Source organism: Saccostrea echinata, unplaced genomic scaffold (genome assembly GCF_033153115.1).
Source record: "Saccostrea echinata isolate AGI-Se365-2 ecotype Australia unplaced genomic scaffold, CSIRO_AGI_Sech_v1 ptg000022l, whole genome shotgun sequence".
Taxonomy (NCBI): domain Eukaryota; kingdom Metazoa; phylum Mollusca; class Bivalvia; order Ostreida; family Ostreidae; genus Saccostrea; species Saccostrea echinata.
The window spans coordinates 4462501-4482500 of NW_026889771.1; the positions used below are offsets into that span (position 1 = coordinate 4462501).

Consider the following 20000-nt stretch of genomic DNA (forward strand, 5'->3'; position numbering starts at 1 on the left):
AAAAGTTTGAATTTGAAGTGTAATTTGTAGAGACAGTGAGACAAGACCTTCAAAATGGGTTATAAAACAATTAGCTTTTATAAAATTCATGCATTAAATGATTTATAAAACTTTTTTGATAGACTTGTAAAAGAATCCAATATATCGGATATCGCATTATAGAACATTGTATCGTATTGTATCGAATTTTTTTGCTCAATACACAGCCCTAGTCCAGACTGTTGACTTACTGGGTTATCAACTACTGAACTACTGAGTCCAGACTGCTGACTTACTGGGTTGTGATGACACTGTTGACTTACTGGGTTGTAATCACACTGTTGACTTACTGGGTTGTAATCACACTGTTGACTTACTGGGTTATCAACTACTGAACTACTGAGTCCAGACTGTTGACTTACTGGGTTGTAATCACACTGCTGACTTACTGGGTTGTAATCACACTGTTGACTTACTGGGTTATCAACTACTGAACTACTGAGTCCAGAGTGCTGACTTACTGGGTTGTAATCACACTGTTGACTTACTGGGTTATCAACTACTGAACTACTGAGTCCAGACTGCTGACTTACTGAGTTGTAATCACACTGCTGACTTACTGGGTTATCAACTACTGAACTACTGAGTCCAGACTGTTGACTTACTGGGTTGTAATCACACTGTTGACTTACTGGGTTGTAATCACACTGTTGACTTACCAAGTTGTAATCACACTGTTGACTTACTGGGTTATAATCACACTGTTGACTTACTGGGTTATAATCCAGACTGTTGGCTTGGAGAAATTTCTGTTTTCCATCTGCAGTCTCTTTCATAAATCTGTATCGGAATAAATCTAATTCCTGCTGCAGAAACCATCGCTTTAAGTCTTCCCTGTGAATCAGAAGAAAAATGGGACATACAATGTATGTGTATTTGGGAGACATCATCACCATAGAATACAAAAACCAGTCTTCAAAGATATATGAAAGGATATTTATTACATTTTCAACAGTGAAATACTGTAATTTATTTATTGAATAAAAAGTGATATTCTGACACAGTGTGAAAGGATATCAAAATGGTATTCTCATAGTGTGAGAATATCAGAAGTGCAGCAAAACTTACAATTTTCCTTCCCTTCATGAAGAGTGTTTTTAAAAAAAATCCCTAGCCTGTTCTAAGATAGAGTTAATAAGCCATCCTGACAGAGATTAATAGTTATACTGCCAAAGTATTTTACAAATATGTCGTTAAAAATCCATGTTTACAATGTTTTTCAATTTCCCAATCGCTTTGCTATGACGTCTCAACCGCTCAACTATGATGTCACAGCCTATGTGACTATGACACTGTGTTACGAAAAGATAGAGGCAAAGGGAAAATCTACGAAAATGTAATAAACAGAAAATTCAATGTTTTGTAAAAGAATATGGACTTTATTTCACTCGTGAGACAGGATTTTTTTATATTTTCACTCGTGCTTTGCACTCGTGAAAATATCATAAAATCCAATCCCACTCGTGAAATAAATTCCATAATCATCTACAAAACATGGAATATCCTCTATGTATTACATTATATGCTCCTCCCTTGCTTGATTTTGACTTCCAACATTAGTTACATTAGAGATGACCTTTGGTCAGACTACGGTTAGATCCTTCTAATACCGACATTTATAGATATGCTCCTCCCCTCTCTCCCAGGGATGCAAATGTTAGTGGTAAATTATTGTATCAAGACTTGGAAAATATTTTTCACTTACGATCTGCAATAGGCAAGTCTCAATATGAAGTGTGAAATGTGGTCCATTCTGTATTCTACATCCTCTCCAGAGAAATCTGTCTGTAAAAAATTGTTTTCTTATTTTTTTGCTTCTGAGAAATGAACATGACAGAAAGTTATTTTTCAAGTCTGTGCATAATATACAAAGAGTTTAATTTAGGGGTGAAACGATACACCTCCTTCACGGTTCAATACGTATTGTATAATTTTGTCTCGGTTCGGTTATTTTCGATACGATACATTTTGATAGAAGGAAACAAATTCAACGTTGTTTTATGCTTTCTTTTTCTAAATCTAGTCACATATTTACGAATTTTATTTGCAAATTGACTATCTAAGAAATTGATTAAAATTATTTGACTGTCAAAAATTATTTTACAAGCTATCAGTCATCAAAAATTTACGTTTCACATACTTATTTATACTGAGTAACGTGTTTTACCTTATGCCAAACCCAACTGAATAACAATCCCGAACGAAAAACGAACCGAACCGAAAATTAGAGATTTTGCACCGTGTATCAAACCGAGAAAAAATACCGCGATGAATCGATACTGCGGTGAACCGTTTCACTCCTAAAGTTTATTGTTTAAATCAAAAGCAAAACAAACCTGGACTTTTAAAACTGTTCAAGAATAATTTTGTCATATTCAAACATCTACTAGATAGGCTGTCTCAACAGACTTAAGTAAATGACTAAATTAATGTACACCTGTACCTTACCCTTGTAATTCTGCTTAGTTTGGTCTTCTTTATCTCTTTCTCCACCAAGGTATTGTAGTCGTCCGACCCACGCATATATCTAATACCAGCATTTTCAATTGCTTTGAGAACTACAAATGTAAAAATATATCTTCAATATTGCAATTGATTGGATCTTAATTTCTTTTCTTGATCTCCAAATCACTGTTAAAACAGGTGAATGATTTTCAAAGGACTAGAAGGTCAATCACAGGCACCTAACTAAGGATCAATAACATCCCCCCCCCCCCCATTTTAATTCAAAAAATATAGTAACAGATCATAGTTTCTAAAAAATTTGGGATTTCCCCATCAACCACATCCATATGTCAATCTATGCAGCAGATCATTCTTTTCTTAGAGATTTGCCATGTACGGTATAATAAAAATCCTACAGAAACAAAATTTATACATAAACCGGTGGTTCCCTGCTTCAAGACATACTTGCAAGGTAATGAGTGTTACTTATCATAATTTTGCAAGCACTCTGTCAGGGAGATGTTCTCCTACACTAAAGTCTCTTTAACCTTATCCCCATCCTTAGTGTTTTATATGCTGTATTCAGAGAAATTACTTTTTGGACCAATTAAATTTCTAACTTGACGTTTTGGTGTTATTGTTTCATTTCACTTCATGACTTTTTGACACTAAACAGTTTGATTTTTGGACTAATTAGAAACAGCAAAACAGATTGGCATACATTAGAACCTCCTTTATTGCTGTCAATGGAGAAAATGTTAAAATGCCTGAGTATTAAAGCACCTGATTTAATACGGCACATAAACAGTCTAGACGAACTCCAAAAACAGCGTGAACTCCGAAAACGAAGTCTTTGGCTCCATCATGCATTGCAGCAAAATGGCATCCGATGTAAACAAACGATGGATTGTCGTTCGCCGTCTCCAAATATACGGCTGCATAATGGCTTTATTAAGTGCATTATTACTTCATTTTATTTTTTGTTGAATGGATAATTGCATTTATTAAATTCTTTTATGGATATTGACTTATTTATCGCTTCAAACTCTTGCATATTTAGTGAATTGGATATACGACATCGAATTTAATACTGCAGGTAAGAAATATTTTCTTATTTAATTTATTGTCTCCTTGATTTAAATTTTATGTCATTCTTACGATAAATTGCTTTTATTTGTTTTTGAAGACACCCAACTTGTATTTATTTTAATCAGAAAATGCACATTTTTCACCACGGAGGAGAGATATTAACGGGTTCATTTTTAGAGGACATGTTGTGTCCTTAATATCTAGATGAGTGGTTTTTAAAAGTTTTCATATTGATAGAGAATAATTTTAAAAATGTTTTCATAATAATATCTGTTCGTATGTGATAAAAAATTGGAAAATAACGCTGGTAAAAACTTACGTGTTCAATTCAGATATCATACACAAATAATAAGCGGGAATGCTAATTTATGTTTAAAATTCAGTCAAGTTTTTAACAGTTACAATATATAATTGTAACATTTTGCACATATATCCCTTTTATTATGCATATTTACTTCTCAAAACGTATCATTTTCTCTGTAATTGATCTGACTTGAAACGTTAACTTTGAAAGTAAATATCTACTTTTTTGCAAATAAAATAAAAAATCTGACAAATACGATCTCTTCCGAAGTCTTTTATTTAGCATTTCTGAGTACTGGTATAATTGCCATACTTTCCAAAACTTTGCACGGACAGTTTTTGTACACCCATCATTTTTGCCGAAAAATCACCATTTTTTGTGTGGGTGCGCATGCGCGGACTCTATTTTTGGAGTCTTTTTCAGTCTCAATTTCTTACTTTCAGAAACGCTGTTTTTTGAGTTCGTCTAGACTGATAAAACACTAAGGATGGGGCTTAGGTTAAAGATAGACTCACCCTGACAGAGTGCTTGCAAAAATAAGATAGATAACTGTGTTAATTACCTTAAAGTATCAGTCTCATGAGCTAATAAATAATAATAATCACATAGCTTATTAAAACAGGGACCTATATACTAACTAGTAGTATATAGGTCCCTGATTAAAAGAGCAAGAGAATGATTTGTACAATATTATATAGGTAATTATTAATTAACCTTAACATATAGGTTCTATTGAATACAGGTGCCTGGGTCTTAATTATATCATTATATATAATACCTTGTGTATTCAAATGTATACAAGGTATCATACAAGACACCTTGACTTGTGCTACTGATGGTTAAAACAAATGAGCCTAAACTACAGTATTCACCTTTTAACCTCTCTATCGCAAATTCTTCGAATTCTTGGAGAGAAATTGTTTCTTTTGGTGGTAATTTATAAAACTGAAGGCGATGTTTTTCTCCACTGACTCCAGTCTTTAACGATTTGGAAGTTTTCTGCCTCTTTCCTCCAAAATCCATATTGCTGTTTTGGCGCGCTTGACTTTATTACTGAACCCGATCAGTACAAGCAGTGTTTATTTTTGCGTTTTCTGCAGCTTACGTATTAAAAATATTTTTATGTATGATGCTAAAAACTTTCATGAATAGAAAGCTATAACAAAATTATAGGATATCACACAGTGAACTGAAAAAAATCAAACAAATAATCATTAATTTAAATCGAGATCGGCGTTGCATAAATGAAGTTCAAAGGAAAAACGAAACAATAACAAGTCAAAGTTGGGCTTGCTCAAGTCTGATTTTATTCATATTTTCCGTCATCATAGCCCTCATAAAGTAGCTGTATATTGGGCTTTTAACATCATGTCTATTCCAAGCGCAGCGCTAGCAGCTGGATGGATACCATTCGTTGTCACTTTGGTTGTAAGTAGGATCCGAATATTCTGATCACATGATCTTGACAAGTAATGAAGTATATGAAGATCATTCAGCATTACAAGTTAACTACTGATTGAAATAAGTTGATGCTGATTATTATTTTATTTTTCTTTCATTTGATGTGAGCATAGAAATTTAACTTGAAAGAGAAGAATCGCTTTTGCCTTGAGATCATTTCTGTGACAGCTAGCCTTGGCCTAGTGTTTTAAATTCATATTTGCACATAGTAACAATCATCCTGCGAGGATAATTGGTGAATAAGACATGGACTATTATCTCTGCCCAAATGAATAATGATGTCAAGGTGTAAAGAAAACAAAGAGATATGCAATGAAACTATGATGCTTTTTTTCTTCAAATGCGCCTTATCTTTTTTAATATGGGACCTTGGTTTAAGAAATAATTTAAAACAACATCAATGAACATGATGTTGTGAATAGCAATTGCTCTTTTGACATATTCCATGATGCACACTAGCACATCATGAAAAATATGCCAGCAGAACTATAGCTATTCATAACGTTGTGATCACAGGATAAAGTTGTTTATTTCTGATGTCAGAGGAAATGCTGACTGGGATATATGCTCAGCTTCTTGTTTTCATTAAAAGAAATAATTGATGAAAAAATAAATTCAGCATTCTGGATAAATCAACTTTATTTCCAAATGAATCACATACTTGTACATGATGCTTGTTTCTTAACCCTGTCATCTGTTCACATATCATCTGAACAAATTCTCATGGCTTTTTAAAGTTGTGATGTCGTTGTTTGAAGTATTTAAAATCCTTTGTCCCTTGTGAGAAACATAAAAATCTAACAAGAAAAGATTGATTGTATATTGTAACACTGAATCAGCAGTATTTCAACCATATTTCAATGGCTTAAGAATAAAAATCTAAATTGTTTTTATATAAGTTTTTAGTCATTTAAAACTATTTCTAAAAGTTGAAATAAATCTTGAAATATATTTGGAGTTATCACGAGGTCCGAACTAAATATACCTGCATGAAGAGTTTTTGTTCTTTAGAACTAAAGTTGCATTAAAATGTAATAAATAAAAGATTTAGAACCTCTGCTTTATTTTGGGATATTTTTATTTTCCAGTTTTGTACATTGATTACAATTAATTTCAAAAAGTTTACAAATATGACTCGATGAGCAATTTTTATCCCATTAATTTTTTTGAAGATTTTTGTTAAAACCTACAATTAATTCAGTCATTCTAACAATCTTTCTTATACATTTATAATAGAGCCTCATTAATCCTGATGCTATTAATCCACACGTTTCACCTTGCAGACTAAATTTGTGGGGAACATAATTCACACTTGTATCTACCAGTTTTATAAGGTCAGTTACAGTAGTCCGGATTCTTCATTTATCCGGACGATTTGTTTTGGAACACAATCATCCAGATTAATAAGGCTCAACTGTATGTACCCCTTAATCATATTCTGTATGTTTAGTACATGTATGTGTAGAGGTATCTCCCACACCAGTGACAAGTTGCGTTACTAAATGGTTGCAAATTGGTTCATAGTGATATGAATGCAACTGTTGAGAACAGATTCCTAGAGACACTAAAAAGAGCATATGTAAATATTGATTAATAGAGCATATTTTATACATTGCAATTTTCAGCTGATCTTGCTGTTTTCTGGTGCATATGTGAAATACTTCATTAGTAAGAGAGATGGTACGATATCCAGTACTCTGTCGTCCGTGGTGGCGCTCAGCGTTACACTTCTAACAACAGCTCTGATCCCTGTCGATGTCTTCTTAGTCTCATTCATGAAAAACACAGATGGAACATTCAAAGTAAGAAAAAAAATTAACACTGAAATAATTATTTGTTGTACAGTAAATACTCAATTTACAAGTCAGATTTTATTTGAATTATATACTTAAATATCTTTTCATTACCTTTGATTGACAAAAAAAAAAAAAAAAAATACACAAATATTTTCAAGTTTTAGCTGCCAAGTAGAATAAGACTTCAAAACTCAATTTTGTGATCCATGCCTTTCATTGAACTTTTAGATTTTTCTTCTAAATAAATCTAACTTAGAAAAAATTCTGATAAGAAACTTTTTACTTAATTCTTAAAGGACTGGGCTGTGAGTAACACAACAAGACAATCTCTGGAGAACTCCATATCGGATGCTTATTACTGTAAGTATAGTTACACTTGTAAGTATAGTTACACTGGTAAGTATAGTTACACTAGTAATAGACACATTATTTAGCATTATACATTTATTGACTGCGTTAGAGGGCAACATGCGTTTTGTTAGACCGAAGAACCAAACTGTTTGCCTTAGGCTGTTAGGCTGAAGGTAAACAGTTTGGTTCAAGGGTTTACTAAACACATTTTGCCCAAGAACACAGTCAATGTTTTGTTATTCCTTTTTATTTTTTTAGCATCATGTATCTTGTGCTGGCTTTCATGATGTAAATTTCCTTTACCCGCACTGCGGTTAAACTCGGTCAATTTGGTCACTGTCGAACACCAACAAATGCAAATGATATATAGCTGATCCCGCCCAAAGTGTGACATAAGCGAACCAATATCTCATCGACAGGTCCAGTATCTTACTCTGCAGTCAAACATCAATTTCTTTTAATGACCGCTCAGTAAAACTTTGGAAATGTTGGAATTTTTTAGCATAGATTTATATAGGAACCAATTCTTAAAGGTATAACAATGTGATATGCTTTTTTATAGGTTAAAAATATGATGCAAATTAACTGATTTTAATATATTGAAAAAAAAATTTATACAGAAGTATGATTCCAAGATTTTAAAACCTTTGCAGTTTCATTCGTTTATATATTTTTTGTAATCAAGTCTAAGTGTATACCCAGTCTCAATAGCTTTTTCAATAACTTTGAGGAATAACACTGCCCCAATTTTCCTAACCATATATATGTCACAAATGTAGAGTTTAAGGTCAAAATTACATTTATTTTTCCTGTTTATTTGTATCATCAATTGAGGAAGCTTTGAATTGGATTGGCAAACTTGCAACAATGTTACAAATCAATTCATTTTTATACAAAAATCCATTTTCTGTTTATTGAAAAAAATATTAAATCCTTATGTTTTTAATACCATAAATTTTCTGGTATACATGTATTATTCATATTTTCTATTATTGATGTTTTTCTAAGTGCATTATACCTCCTTTTAAAAATCAGTGTTCTATGTTGCAGCCCCTGAAAAAAAACACTGGTACATTCAAATTTTACCTCAAGTATTTTAGAAAGTTATTAAATAATTTTTTTTCCTCAATATTGAACATCTTAGCGTTATGATTTAATATGATTTATTTTTTTTCCAGCCCTGTATGGTTTGATTGTGTTTTGCCTTTTCCTTCTATTGCCTTTTATGTACTTCTTCTATGAGGAGAGAGATGAGGAGTCAACAGTTAAATCTGTACGTTAACATACATGTACATCAATCCTACTCCATCTCAAATAGAACTCTTATGTGGTTTACATCAATTACAATGTTTACTTATAATTATTTTTGTGCCTCTGTATTTGAAGATTCAGAGGTACATGTATATAGTTTTTGGTCTGTGTTTATCTGTTTCTCCTCAAAAACTTTAACCTTGACCATATCTTTTGAATGGTTGGTGCTTGGGCTTTCATAATTCACTTGTGTTTTCTTTGTGACAAGACCTTATATTCTTGACCTCTTGACGTTGGAGTTTGACCTTCATTTGAAAAACATACTTTGGCAATGAGCTGTCATACAGGGACATCTGTGTTTCACAAACACATCTTGTCTTTAATGATGTTTTAGCTGATGTAAGAAACTTATCAAAAGTAAAAAAAAAAATTGATTGGTTTACAGTGAAAGCTCAATGTCTAGAACTTTGCTGGATTATAAAAATGTTCAAGTATCAAAAATCAATACTTGAGTATATACAGTAATAAGTTTGACTGCCAATCAGTTTGATACAATTTCTTGGTTATTTAGACATCAGAATTCTACTGTACCTTTCTATACAATAAGTTGTATTTCCTGACAATGATATTGTTTGTTATTCTAACAGAGAATGTGTTCAGCCTTTAAGTACACCCTTGTTTCATTGTTCATCATTGTGGCTCTCTTGTTAGTTGGGTAAGTATATTTTACATATTGGATTATCCTTATCATAGTAGACAATAACTATTTCATGACAAATTTGGCTCTTTCGGACATTTTTTTTTTTATTAAAAGTATTTATGAATTATAAAAGTTTTATTTTACAGAGCTTTTGTTGGTGTGAATCATGAGACACCTCCTTCAGGTAAAAATAATACAAACCAGTGGAACAAGATAGTGGATCTCTTCAAGGAGTTTAGTAATGAAAACAGTAAGTCTACTCAAGAGAAGTTAACCAGACTTCTTTTTTTGTATGACAGCAATATTTCCAAAAATCTAAATATCAATTTGTTTCCCTGGTTTATTCTCGTAAATTTTCTCAACACTCTAAAGTTTTTGTTTGTTTGTTTTTTGTTTCGTTTTGTTTTGTTTTTGTTTTTGTTTGTTTTTTTTTTTTTTTTGCCTTTTCAGGTATTAAATAATTTTATAAATTTTCCAAGTCAAAAGAAGTGGTGGCCTGGAAATTTGTGTGAAAATCACTTTGCCCAATTGATCATTATTAAAATTTGACCCAATATGAAATGTATCTCAGGTGATATCGTTTGTGTAGAGATATTAGGTTAACAACGTGGGGTAAAGGCATAAAGCTGAATCTATACCTGAAATGAATACCTTGACATCCAAATTAATTCAATTATTGATTTAAATTTGTTTTTTGAGTGGATCCTTCTCCAAGTAATTGTAACTGTCTAAAAGTCTTACCTGCGCGAAGATTGTATTGATCGTAGTCCTTAGTTTGAAGCTGTTTTTTTTCCCCAAATGTATAGCTAAAATATTATTTCATATTGATTGTATAATGATGAGATTAATTTATGTGTTTAATTGAACATTCACTTGTTATGAGACTTTGTCACTATACAAGTATAAGTTACATTATTAATTGAGGTGATACTTGTGGTTTTTAAATACTTACACAGTACATTATTTTGTATTTACCTAGGTACAATTTATTTATTTGTGTGATGTGATATGTTATGTTTACACAGAATTAGAGGATGCCCTGTCTTTTGTTGTGAGTGTACTGAGTCTTCTGGGGATGCTGGCACTTATCATGTACTCAGTAAGTACTTATCATGTACTCAGTAAGTACTTTGAATGTGTATCTATATCACACCTGTCCTTACACTTATCATGTACTCAGTAAGTACCCTGTATTTGTATCTATATCACACATGTTCTTACAATTTGTAACAAATCTTGTAAAGGACATTTTCAAAGCTATTGATATTTAATATCAGAAATGTCTAAATCAGCGTTATTAAGAATGTAAATCATGTTGATAGAACTTGTATTTCAATTGTTTTTGGATTAACATTGTATCAGAATTATTTACTACTGCAAGGTTTATTTATTTGACAACTCAATAAATTGTGAAGGGTTTCTTTTATTTTCTTTTCTGTGATAGGCTTATGGGATGTCAGCCATGCCTATGTCTCTGATAAAAGGAACAAAGAGTGCAAAGGAAGAAAGACTTGATGTTCAGAGTCAAAGGTCAAGGATAAACAACAGGTCGAGTGCCATCAGGGACAAGGTATGTGAGGAATTCATGCTATTACTCAAAACATTACAATTTGGAGGGGTGGGTGGGGTAGGGGTACATATATGTTTTCTTTTAGCTCTACTGGTCAGAGACCAGGGGCCCGTTTTACAAAAGAACTTACGACTAAGACCAAAATTTAATTCTGCTTGTAACTTTTTAAATTTACATTGTATTAAAATGATTTTAATCTTTTTAAAAGGAATATAGTAAGATATTTTTACGCTAGCAATTTTAAAGAGAATCATCAATTTTGCAAAATTTTACAATCAGCTTAAGTTTTTGATCTTAGTCGTAAGTTCTTTTGTAAAACGGGCCCCAGAAGAGCTAGTGCGATTGTAAGGTATCCATCTGTCTGTCTGTCTGTGAACAATTTTTCAAAATGATACTCCTCCTACAGTTTTGGTCTGATTTCAGTATAACTTGGCACACAAGTAGACTATACTAAGATACATAATTCTGAATATCGGTTTTTGATTTCAATGAATTGTGTTACCATGGTTACTAAAAAGTAGAAATTTCTGTGAAATTATTTCAAAACACTACTCCTCTTATAGTTTCCGTCCAATTTCACTATAAGTTGGTACACAGGTAGTCTACACTAAGATACATAATTCTCTAATGGTTTTTGATTTTGATGAATGGTGTTGCCATGGTTACTTAGAATAGAAATTTCTGTGAAATTCTTTCAAAATGCTACTCCTCTTACAGTTTTAGTCTGATTTCAATATAATTTGGCACACAAGTAGATCACACTAAGATACATAATTCTATTTATGTTTTTGATTTTGATGAGGTGTTGCCATTACTGAAAATAGAAATCTCTTTAAAATTCTTCCAAAAGGCTACTCTTCCTACAGTTTTAGTCTGCTTGCAATAAATCTTGCCACAAAAAGAGACTAAACTATTATTATTCTATTTATTGCTGTTGCAAAATTTCAAGTTTAAGTACTTCTTATACAAACCAGTAGAGCTACAGTCTCATCAGAGACTTATTGTTTTTTGATAGCTTTAGTTTGAATAGTTAAAATGGTGATCATTGTATGAATGTTTATGATTCAGCATTCCATATAGTATTGTTCTATTTATATCATATTTGAAATATTGAAATAGTACTCAAGAAGAGGACTCTCCTCGCGGAATCGGGACAGGGTGGAGATTTTAGATGAGGAGGAGAGGTTACTTGAGAGGGAAGAGAAGCACCTAGAGGCCAAAGAGAAAAGTCTTCTACGGAAATGTCTCCTCATTTTGAGGCCATTCGAGGTGGTTTTTGGGGTGGCCTTCTTCTTAGTGACTTTACTGATTTTTGTGTCACTTCTACTGACAAAGTAAGGGTTTACTAGGAATTCAATTATTTTTCATTATAAATAAAAGATTTTTGTTAAATACTTCTTGTTTGTAGAATACCAAACTAAGCAGAGGAGAGTACAAGCACTGGGAACACTATGCATACATTTTTTGTTAATATGACAGTATATACGAGGGGGTATCAAAAAGTTCGTGGACTAGTGCCATAAAATTAACACCGCTGTAGGTACATCAATGAATTTTAAATTAGTTAGCTAGCATTATTTTTTCTATCTATAGAATAAACCACAAATTAAAAAAAACAAATTATAAATTTTATTTTTTAATAAATTAGTAATGTTATTGTAAGCAATGGTATGTCCAGGCGGCGCAACCTCAAACATGACGTTTTTTCGACCTAAGTGTAACTGACAAAAACTCTTTTATTATGAACATTTGACATCCAAAAATCCCGTTAATTCAGGTATGTGATAGGACACTATTGTTCCGTAAAATATGCAATTTTTACCTCATTCTGTAAATTCTATAAAAATTTGTCGTAAATTTTGTATGGCGTGTCCAAACAATTGAGGGCTTGAAAATGACGTCAAAAAGGGGGAGGGGTTTCTTTTTCCAACGATCTATAAAGTTTTGCCCCCGAAAAAACTGGTATAGACCTAAGAAATGTTTAAACTGGCCACAGAGAAATAAAATGCATCCAGAGTACTTGTTTTTTTAATGCCAAAATAGATTCAGAAAGAAAAGGAATGTACAGTTAATGTCAATTTGTAGTCAAGGTGTGAAAACTCAATCACGTCAAAAAATGACATTGATTATGTGTGGTAGATATTGAGCTCCAGAAAGCAAAATATGCTGACATAATCAAGCGAGGATCTCTCCCAGTGTATAAATCCATTTGCAATATTATATGCATTGAAAGTAGCTGTTCATGACATTGTAAAGACATATAAACAAGATGGGTTTAAGTCCTTACTCAACTCCAGGGAATCTCATCGAGATAAGTGTATGAGGTAGAAGAATCGGACATTGAAAAACAATGACGTTGTCGTACGTCATGAAACTAAACGGCCACAGCGCCGGGTGATCATATAATGTCATTTTTATTTTATAATAATGTGGCATAAAATGAATGTATCAAGCTAAAATTTTCAACATTTCTTTATTTTTTGTTGTTTTGTGTTCCTTATAAATTTTGAAAGCACAGACTACATAGTACTAATTTTATCGCCTCAGTCCACGAACTTTTTGATAACCCCTCGTAGATAAACTAGTTCCGTTAGTATTCGTAAATAGTCAGACTTTAAATAAACTTTAATTACCTGTACTTACTTCCACAAGGTTGCTATTTTCTTGCAGTCCATTTACAAGCCAGTGTTTATTAAGTTTGATTTCCTACACACTATTCTATATTTGTAGCTTAATATAGAAAGCGTAATAATTGACTATTTTTAATCATATTGTATTTTCTTAATGCCAGTATGTTTCAGATCAGGTTGCAGTATAATGGAATTGATGCCTAGTGATCTTAATGAATTAATGCAAAATTTTTATCATATGTTTTAGCACTTGTTTAGTGTAAATTAATTATTTTCAGCCATACATTAACAGTAGTTATAAAACTCTCATCCCAATACTGATTGTCTTCATAGAGCCTATTTTTATTTGTTATGTAACTTTTGTAGCATTGACAAGGCCATTCATGGACTGGGTTACAAGTCTGGCTATGCCCTACCAAAAAGACAACTCCCTAATCCAGTAGACATAATTCTGGTCTTCTGTCAAAAGGTTAACTTCGTTAAAAAGACAATTTGATGAATGTTAAAAAGACAATTTAATGAATGCAGTAAAAATTTAATTGAAATATTTTAGCTTGAGTTTTTTAACATCTTCAGTCATTATTATGAATATTTCAGGTGTTTCCTTTGGATTACATCATGTTTGCTGCCCTGGTTCTGTATCTCGTGTTCTGTTCTATGTCTGGTGTCAGAAACATTGGAATCTGGTTTCTTTGGCTTAGGGTAGGTTATATCATAACTATGTGAGAAGCAAAAGGAATTGATAGCTTACTTTTTACAAGAATTGCAAAGCAAGAGCTTTCTCGTCATCACAAACCATTTCCAAAATGTTTAATCCCCTCCCATTGTTGCTGTGGGGTTGAATAAGATAGAATATCTCGTAGCTCATTATAATATTGACCAATGTGAGCAAAACATAGTCGGAAAATTACCTTTGATGCGACCTTTCAATACCCAATCACAGTCTACATAACATTAATTGTATATTGTTGATTGCAATTGCAATAGAAACGTTTATTTTTATTTGTTTTACATGGCATCACACATTCAAGGCATGATTATTCAAGATTACGATACTTTTTGTGATCAAGCAGCCATAGGCAAGAGAAAGCTTTACATGCAGACTTCGGACCATGGTTTGAGACAGTGGACCTTTGTCTGCCTGTAAACCTCCAACTCTGATCAACGAAATAAAAAGGGAGATTAAAGAAAATTTTTACCTCTATGTCTTTCCTTTTTGACAGATGTACAAGATTCGTCCACGCAGAACCCGACCACAAGGTATTCTGATGATGTGTATGATCATGATGTTTTTGACTTTGGCCATCAACATTATCATTTATGAACTCACCCCTCAATACTCCTCCTTTGGAAGTCAGAGATATGTGGTATGTATTCTAATTCAATTCATTGAAATTTATCAACATGGCAATGCTGGTTTTCAGTCAATATAATACTGTAGAAGCACAAATTTTCATGGGGATAAAATTTTGTTGATTTGTCCTCTAAAAAGGGTTCGTGGGAATTTAATTTAGAAATTAAATAATTTAAAAAATTTAAATATAAATTTCGTGTCGGATTTAATTTCGTTGATAATTGTTAACAACGAAATTAATGAAATTTAATCCCCAGTGAATATTTCTGCTTTTACAGTAAGTCAAAAGACAAACAGCAGAAAAAGTAATTATAATATAATCACCACAAAATATAAGACACAGTATTTTAGCAGCTGTGCAATGTATAACGATGACCATATTTAAGTTATGTAAATGTTAGATTAGAAAATTGTAAATGTTTTCAAAGCATAATTAAATTGACTTATACTTCATCCTTCTTTTCACTAGGTGTATGTACATTTAGTTGTTTTTCTTGTTCTAGGAAGTCAAAGGAAACTCCACACAAGAAATTGTGTCCTGCACAACAGATGCCACAGCAAGTATGTCGTTAGATGTGTTTGCAGTACAATTGAGTGGAGTTACAAACATACAAATTTTAAATATGATCCTTTGAAACTAGAGGCGAAATGTATTAATATCTCATTGACAAGTGATCAGACGTGTGAAAGGGTTATACATGTACCGGGTATCTTAAAGATATTTAAATTCAAACATGAGTATATTTTCCTGTAGATGACTGCACCATAACCAGAATGACCCTGCTGTTGACGAGTTTCTTCTACAGGATGTGGTTCTTTGGGGCTGCCTATTACTGGGGAACCTGGGTGTTTCTAGGGGTAAGGAATGTATTCTCTTCTTTTCAGAGTAATAAAAGCAAATGAAAACCAAACTGCCCACCTATTAAACATACAATAGTTATGATACTATACTTTTCTATAATTCTGAATGAACATACAGTTTGCATATACATGTATATATCATTTAAAAATTTGTTCTATTCATGTACAGTTTAAACATGCTTATACAAAATGTAAGGGACAAACAATTTTGATTCATTATAAACACAATTCCTTGCATCCATTAAGTATATAATATGTTTTAAGACTACAGGGGGTGAAAATTATTGAATTAAAGTGTAAATTCATTATAGTCATATTCAATGTAACCATGTTTTACTGTATGAATATGTAACAATGATTAATATATTATAATTTTAGTTTATCCTGATTGGGTTTGTTATCTCCGTGATTAAGAAGAGGAAGTCATCTATTGAGGGTGAAGTAGAGAGAGATGATTTTGATGACAGTGATGAGGAACTGTTAACAGGATAAAGCCATAAATCAGCTGTTTGATATGGAAGGACCTACAGAAGATGGCGCGTACTATTGTATTTCAAGCCTATTCCAGTTAACTACTGGTAATGGTACAGGTAATGGTACCCAGTGTGTGCATGTAGATATGTGTATACAGTGATAAATGCATCTCAGAGAGAATGAGAGAGAAAGAGAGATTTAAGAAATGCATAATTTGTTTAATGTTCAAAATCTTATTTATTAGTCCCCTTCTAATAAAATGAGGATATTCTATGTTCTCTCCATCTCTCCACATGTTCAGTTTGATATTTTTTTAATTTATTGAACTTTGAGATAATTGAGTAGAATTCAGAACACAATACATATATAAAATTTAATTGTTAAATTTGATTTTTAGGATTCAGTTTAGATAAATTAGATACAGTGTCAAAGCCCTAAGCTTTGACAAAGCTTGACGTTTCCAAAAAAAAATCCATTGCTTTTTCATATAGCTTTAAGATATTAAAATTTCAGTCACATCTGATTCAGTTTAAAAAAAAAAGTCAACTGCTCCAGTTCATCATCAGAATTTCATTTCATTTTGACTGATTAATGGCAGTTTTTAACCTTTTGATAAATAAAAAGTCTCACAAGTCATTGAATTACAGGTACATGTGTATTGGAATGTAAAATTTCTTATACAATATGAAATTTTGGTGAACAAATGTTTATTTCATGGGATTTCTTCTATTTGACTAAGTTATGACCCTATTAACTTTAAATCACTGCAACTACAATGGAATTTTTGGTTGTAATTAGTGAAGATTCTGCTTTCTCTGAATATTTAAGCTAAAGCTGGAATGGAGTTGAAATATAGGACAGTGTTATACATGTACGTGTATATAGTAGATTAAAGTTCTACTTTGTTGGATTCATAAGTTTAAAACCTGAATTGTTGCACACAGAACATAACATTGGAAAAATAAATATAGTAAAATGTTCACTATTCTACTTAATTCTTGGAAATGTATGTAGTTTGTATGTATTCTTTAGAATGTATGCAGTGTTAAAATTTTTCCAGGTTGAAAGGGGACATAACTTGCTTAGTGTTGCTGTCAAGATGCTTATTGTGAATGATCTGTGTTGCAAGAATGAAAATATCTTTGAACAGCTTGTTAATATGTATGCAAGGTCATATATTTCTGTGATATATTTATTTGCTGTCAAATGTTTCAATATTATCATTTTTATTTTTTATGTTGGTAGCATTTAAGTCTCCAAATATAACTTTAACAGTTTTTCAAATTTCAAGAAAATAAATGTGGAAAAATCACGCTCTTTATTCTGAATTATCATTTGGTCACCAAACAACTTACCTCACAGAATGGTTCAGTATATTATATTCAAATAAAAAGAAGTATTTGAACAGCTAAAACGTACATGTGTCGAAGTTTCTGAAATACCATACTGCATTGAGGAGTAATGACCCCTTCCTCTAAATTTGACAAAAAAAATTTTAACTTCCAAACTTTAAATTTTCATCCACAACTACATAGCACTGGATTCAAACTGAAAATAGTATGAAGTACAAAACAGTGCTTATGTCTGACATAGAAAATAGGAAGAGCAGTAATTCATTATGACAACATAAAACTATGAGGTATGCACGAAAATAATATTGAAATGTCATGAATAAAGCACTGCATTTTTAAGTCACAGTGAAAAATAAAACTCAGCTAGAGTCATCTTTCTTTAAAACATTTTTTTACTAGGGAAAAAATGTACTGATAATAAAAGTTATATATATAATACGTGTACATGATACATTACTAGAGTTTTAAAATTGTTTATAAAAAAGATAGAAGTGGTTCAGTATGCAAGAATTCAAAAAATATTGTCAAACGAAAGTAGAAATCAGTACTTGTGTTCTATGCTGGTTTTGACTGAAATGACTTTCTAATGGTCTCCATTACTAAACTATGGTAAAACGAACTATTGGACATGTAAGGATCATTTACTTGGGAAGTTATCTCTTTTCAGCCCCCCCCCCCCCCTTCCCCACCCTTGAATAATTTTTAACTGATATGCTGTATTTGTTACATTAAAGAGAGTCTGAATCCATTTATATGTATTTACAGAGTGATTGCAGCATCAGATTCTGTAAATCATTGGATGAGGTTTCTCTTTATCTGTGTATAAACTATAATGATGACAGGCTTTCCTTTCGAGTGGACCTTGTCTAGGAGAATTTGACTGATCCTATTCCACTTTTGTCTGTTGTATATGTATGTACTACATTTCAAACATTGATAGACATAAAAAAAAAAGAAGAAGATAAGCGAACAAGAAGAGCGAAATGCCTATAGTGCGACAAATATCAAGGTGAAAAATTATATATCAATTATAACAAAATTTTCTTTGATATTTCATCTAACATTAAAGTAAGTAAGGGGGGGGGGGGCAACTTCCCAAAAAATCTGACAATCAAAAAAAAAAAAAATAAATAAATAAAATGAAATAAAAAATAAAAACCTTGTTTACCGTCCAAATCCTGGCCTTTGCCAGTACTGGACCTTACCGCAATAAAAAGTATTAAATTTTTACTGAAGAGATGGACGAGCAAGGCGTGCAGAATGCCTCTATCTTTTTTTTTAATTATTTAAACCCAAAAAACATAATCTATCCACAACTGAAAGGGGTCATTTCTTTACTAATAATCATATAAATACAGGTATAAATAGCTTCCGATTTCTCCAGGAACAAAGATGAAAATTACGCTTACACAATACATATTACATACATCTTCAGTATGCATGTTTGATCAACTTTGACTCAGGAATATGATCAATTTAGACTCAGGAATATGATCAACTTAGACTCGGGAATATGATCAAGTTAGACTCATCAACTTAGACTCAGGAATATGATCAACTTAGACTCATCAACTTAGACTCAGGAATATGATCAACTTAAGACTCAGAAATATGAATCTTACAGTTTCAGGTTTTTGGTTCTGTGTCGTTTCGAAAAACAAGTTGTCTTATGTTAACGCAAGATCTGTGAGGCAACGCATAGAAAAAGGGGGATGTAGGGATAGGAGAAAACTTAAATATTTTTTTTAATAAATACGTACAAAACCTCGAAACTGCCCCACATCGAAAATCCTTTTCATTGAGAAAGTGGGGGAGGATTGGGTTCGATTCTCGGTTTCGTTTCCTCTCCTTTTTTAAAAATGAATTATTTGAAATAGTTAGATCTACTGTAACAAAAAAAGTACTCAGTATGTAGGTGTCTATGCAAGGGTGGGGGTTAAAGGTGGGGATAGGGGGCTTTGAATGAAAACAAACAATAAATTCAATGCTAACTCAGCAACATATCTACATTATAACCGAAAACAGAGGGCTGATATACTGACATGACATGGAATTGTTTTAAAAGTATCTCAATGAAATAAAATGCAGGTAAATTTAAAATATGATGTCAAATAAAATTTGTAATTTCTACCGAGCTTCTTATTAAATGAAGCAAATTATGAACACATTTCCCTTCCTTAATATGCATGCAAACTGGCAGAGAATTTAATTATTTTCAAAGAACTGCATTTAACTTTTATCAAGACTTTGATTTTAAAGGGGGGCTAGCATTTCAATGGACAATAACAAACAAAGTCACCGAAGTGAAGCAAGAGACTGAAAT

At 32.1% G+C, this 20000-nt stretch overlaps 2 protein-coding genes across 2 annotated transcripts in view; one reads left to right on the forward strand and one right to left on the reverse strand.

Annotated features, from left to right (window-relative positions):
- Positions 1 to 4908, reverse strand: part of LOC133190804 (DNA primase large subunit-like) — a 16421-nt gene extending 11513 nt beyond the window's left edge. The window contains exons 1-4 of the mRNA XM_061326493.1: positions 4750 to 4908; positions 2488 to 2597; positions 1745 to 1824; positions 753 to 873 (exon numbers count right to left, since the gene is read on the reverse strand). Coding sequence (XP_061182477.1) covers positions 753 to 873; positions 1745 to 1824; positions 2488 to 2597; positions 4750 to 4900 — 462 coding nt within the window. The 5' untranslated portion in view covers positions 4901 to 4908. The remainder of the gene's footprint in view (positions 1 to 752; positions 874 to 1744; positions 1825 to 2487; positions 2598 to 4749) is intronic.
- Positions 4909 to 5203: 295 nt separating this feature from the next.
- Positions 5204 to 17638, forward strand: LOC133190263 (probable lysosomal cobalamin transporter). Its single transcript, XM_061325775.1, has 15 exons — positions 5204 to 5305; positions 6964 to 7140; positions 7431 to 7494; positions 8664 to 8758; positions 9384 to 9451; positions 9583 to 9686; positions 10462 to 10535; positions 10881 to 11006; positions 12126 to 12340; positions 14003 to 14105; positions 14234 to 14338; positions 14860 to 15003; positions 15494 to 15551; positions 15745 to 15848; positions 16230 to 17638. Exons 1-15 carry the CDS (start codon positions 5246 to 5248, stop codon positions 16341 to 16343), a joined length of 1611 nt encoding a protein of 536 aa, XP_061181759.1. The 5' UTR covers positions 5204 to 5245; the 3' UTR covers positions 16344 to 17638.
- The last annotated feature ends 2362 nt before the right edge of the window (positions 17639 to 20000 follow it).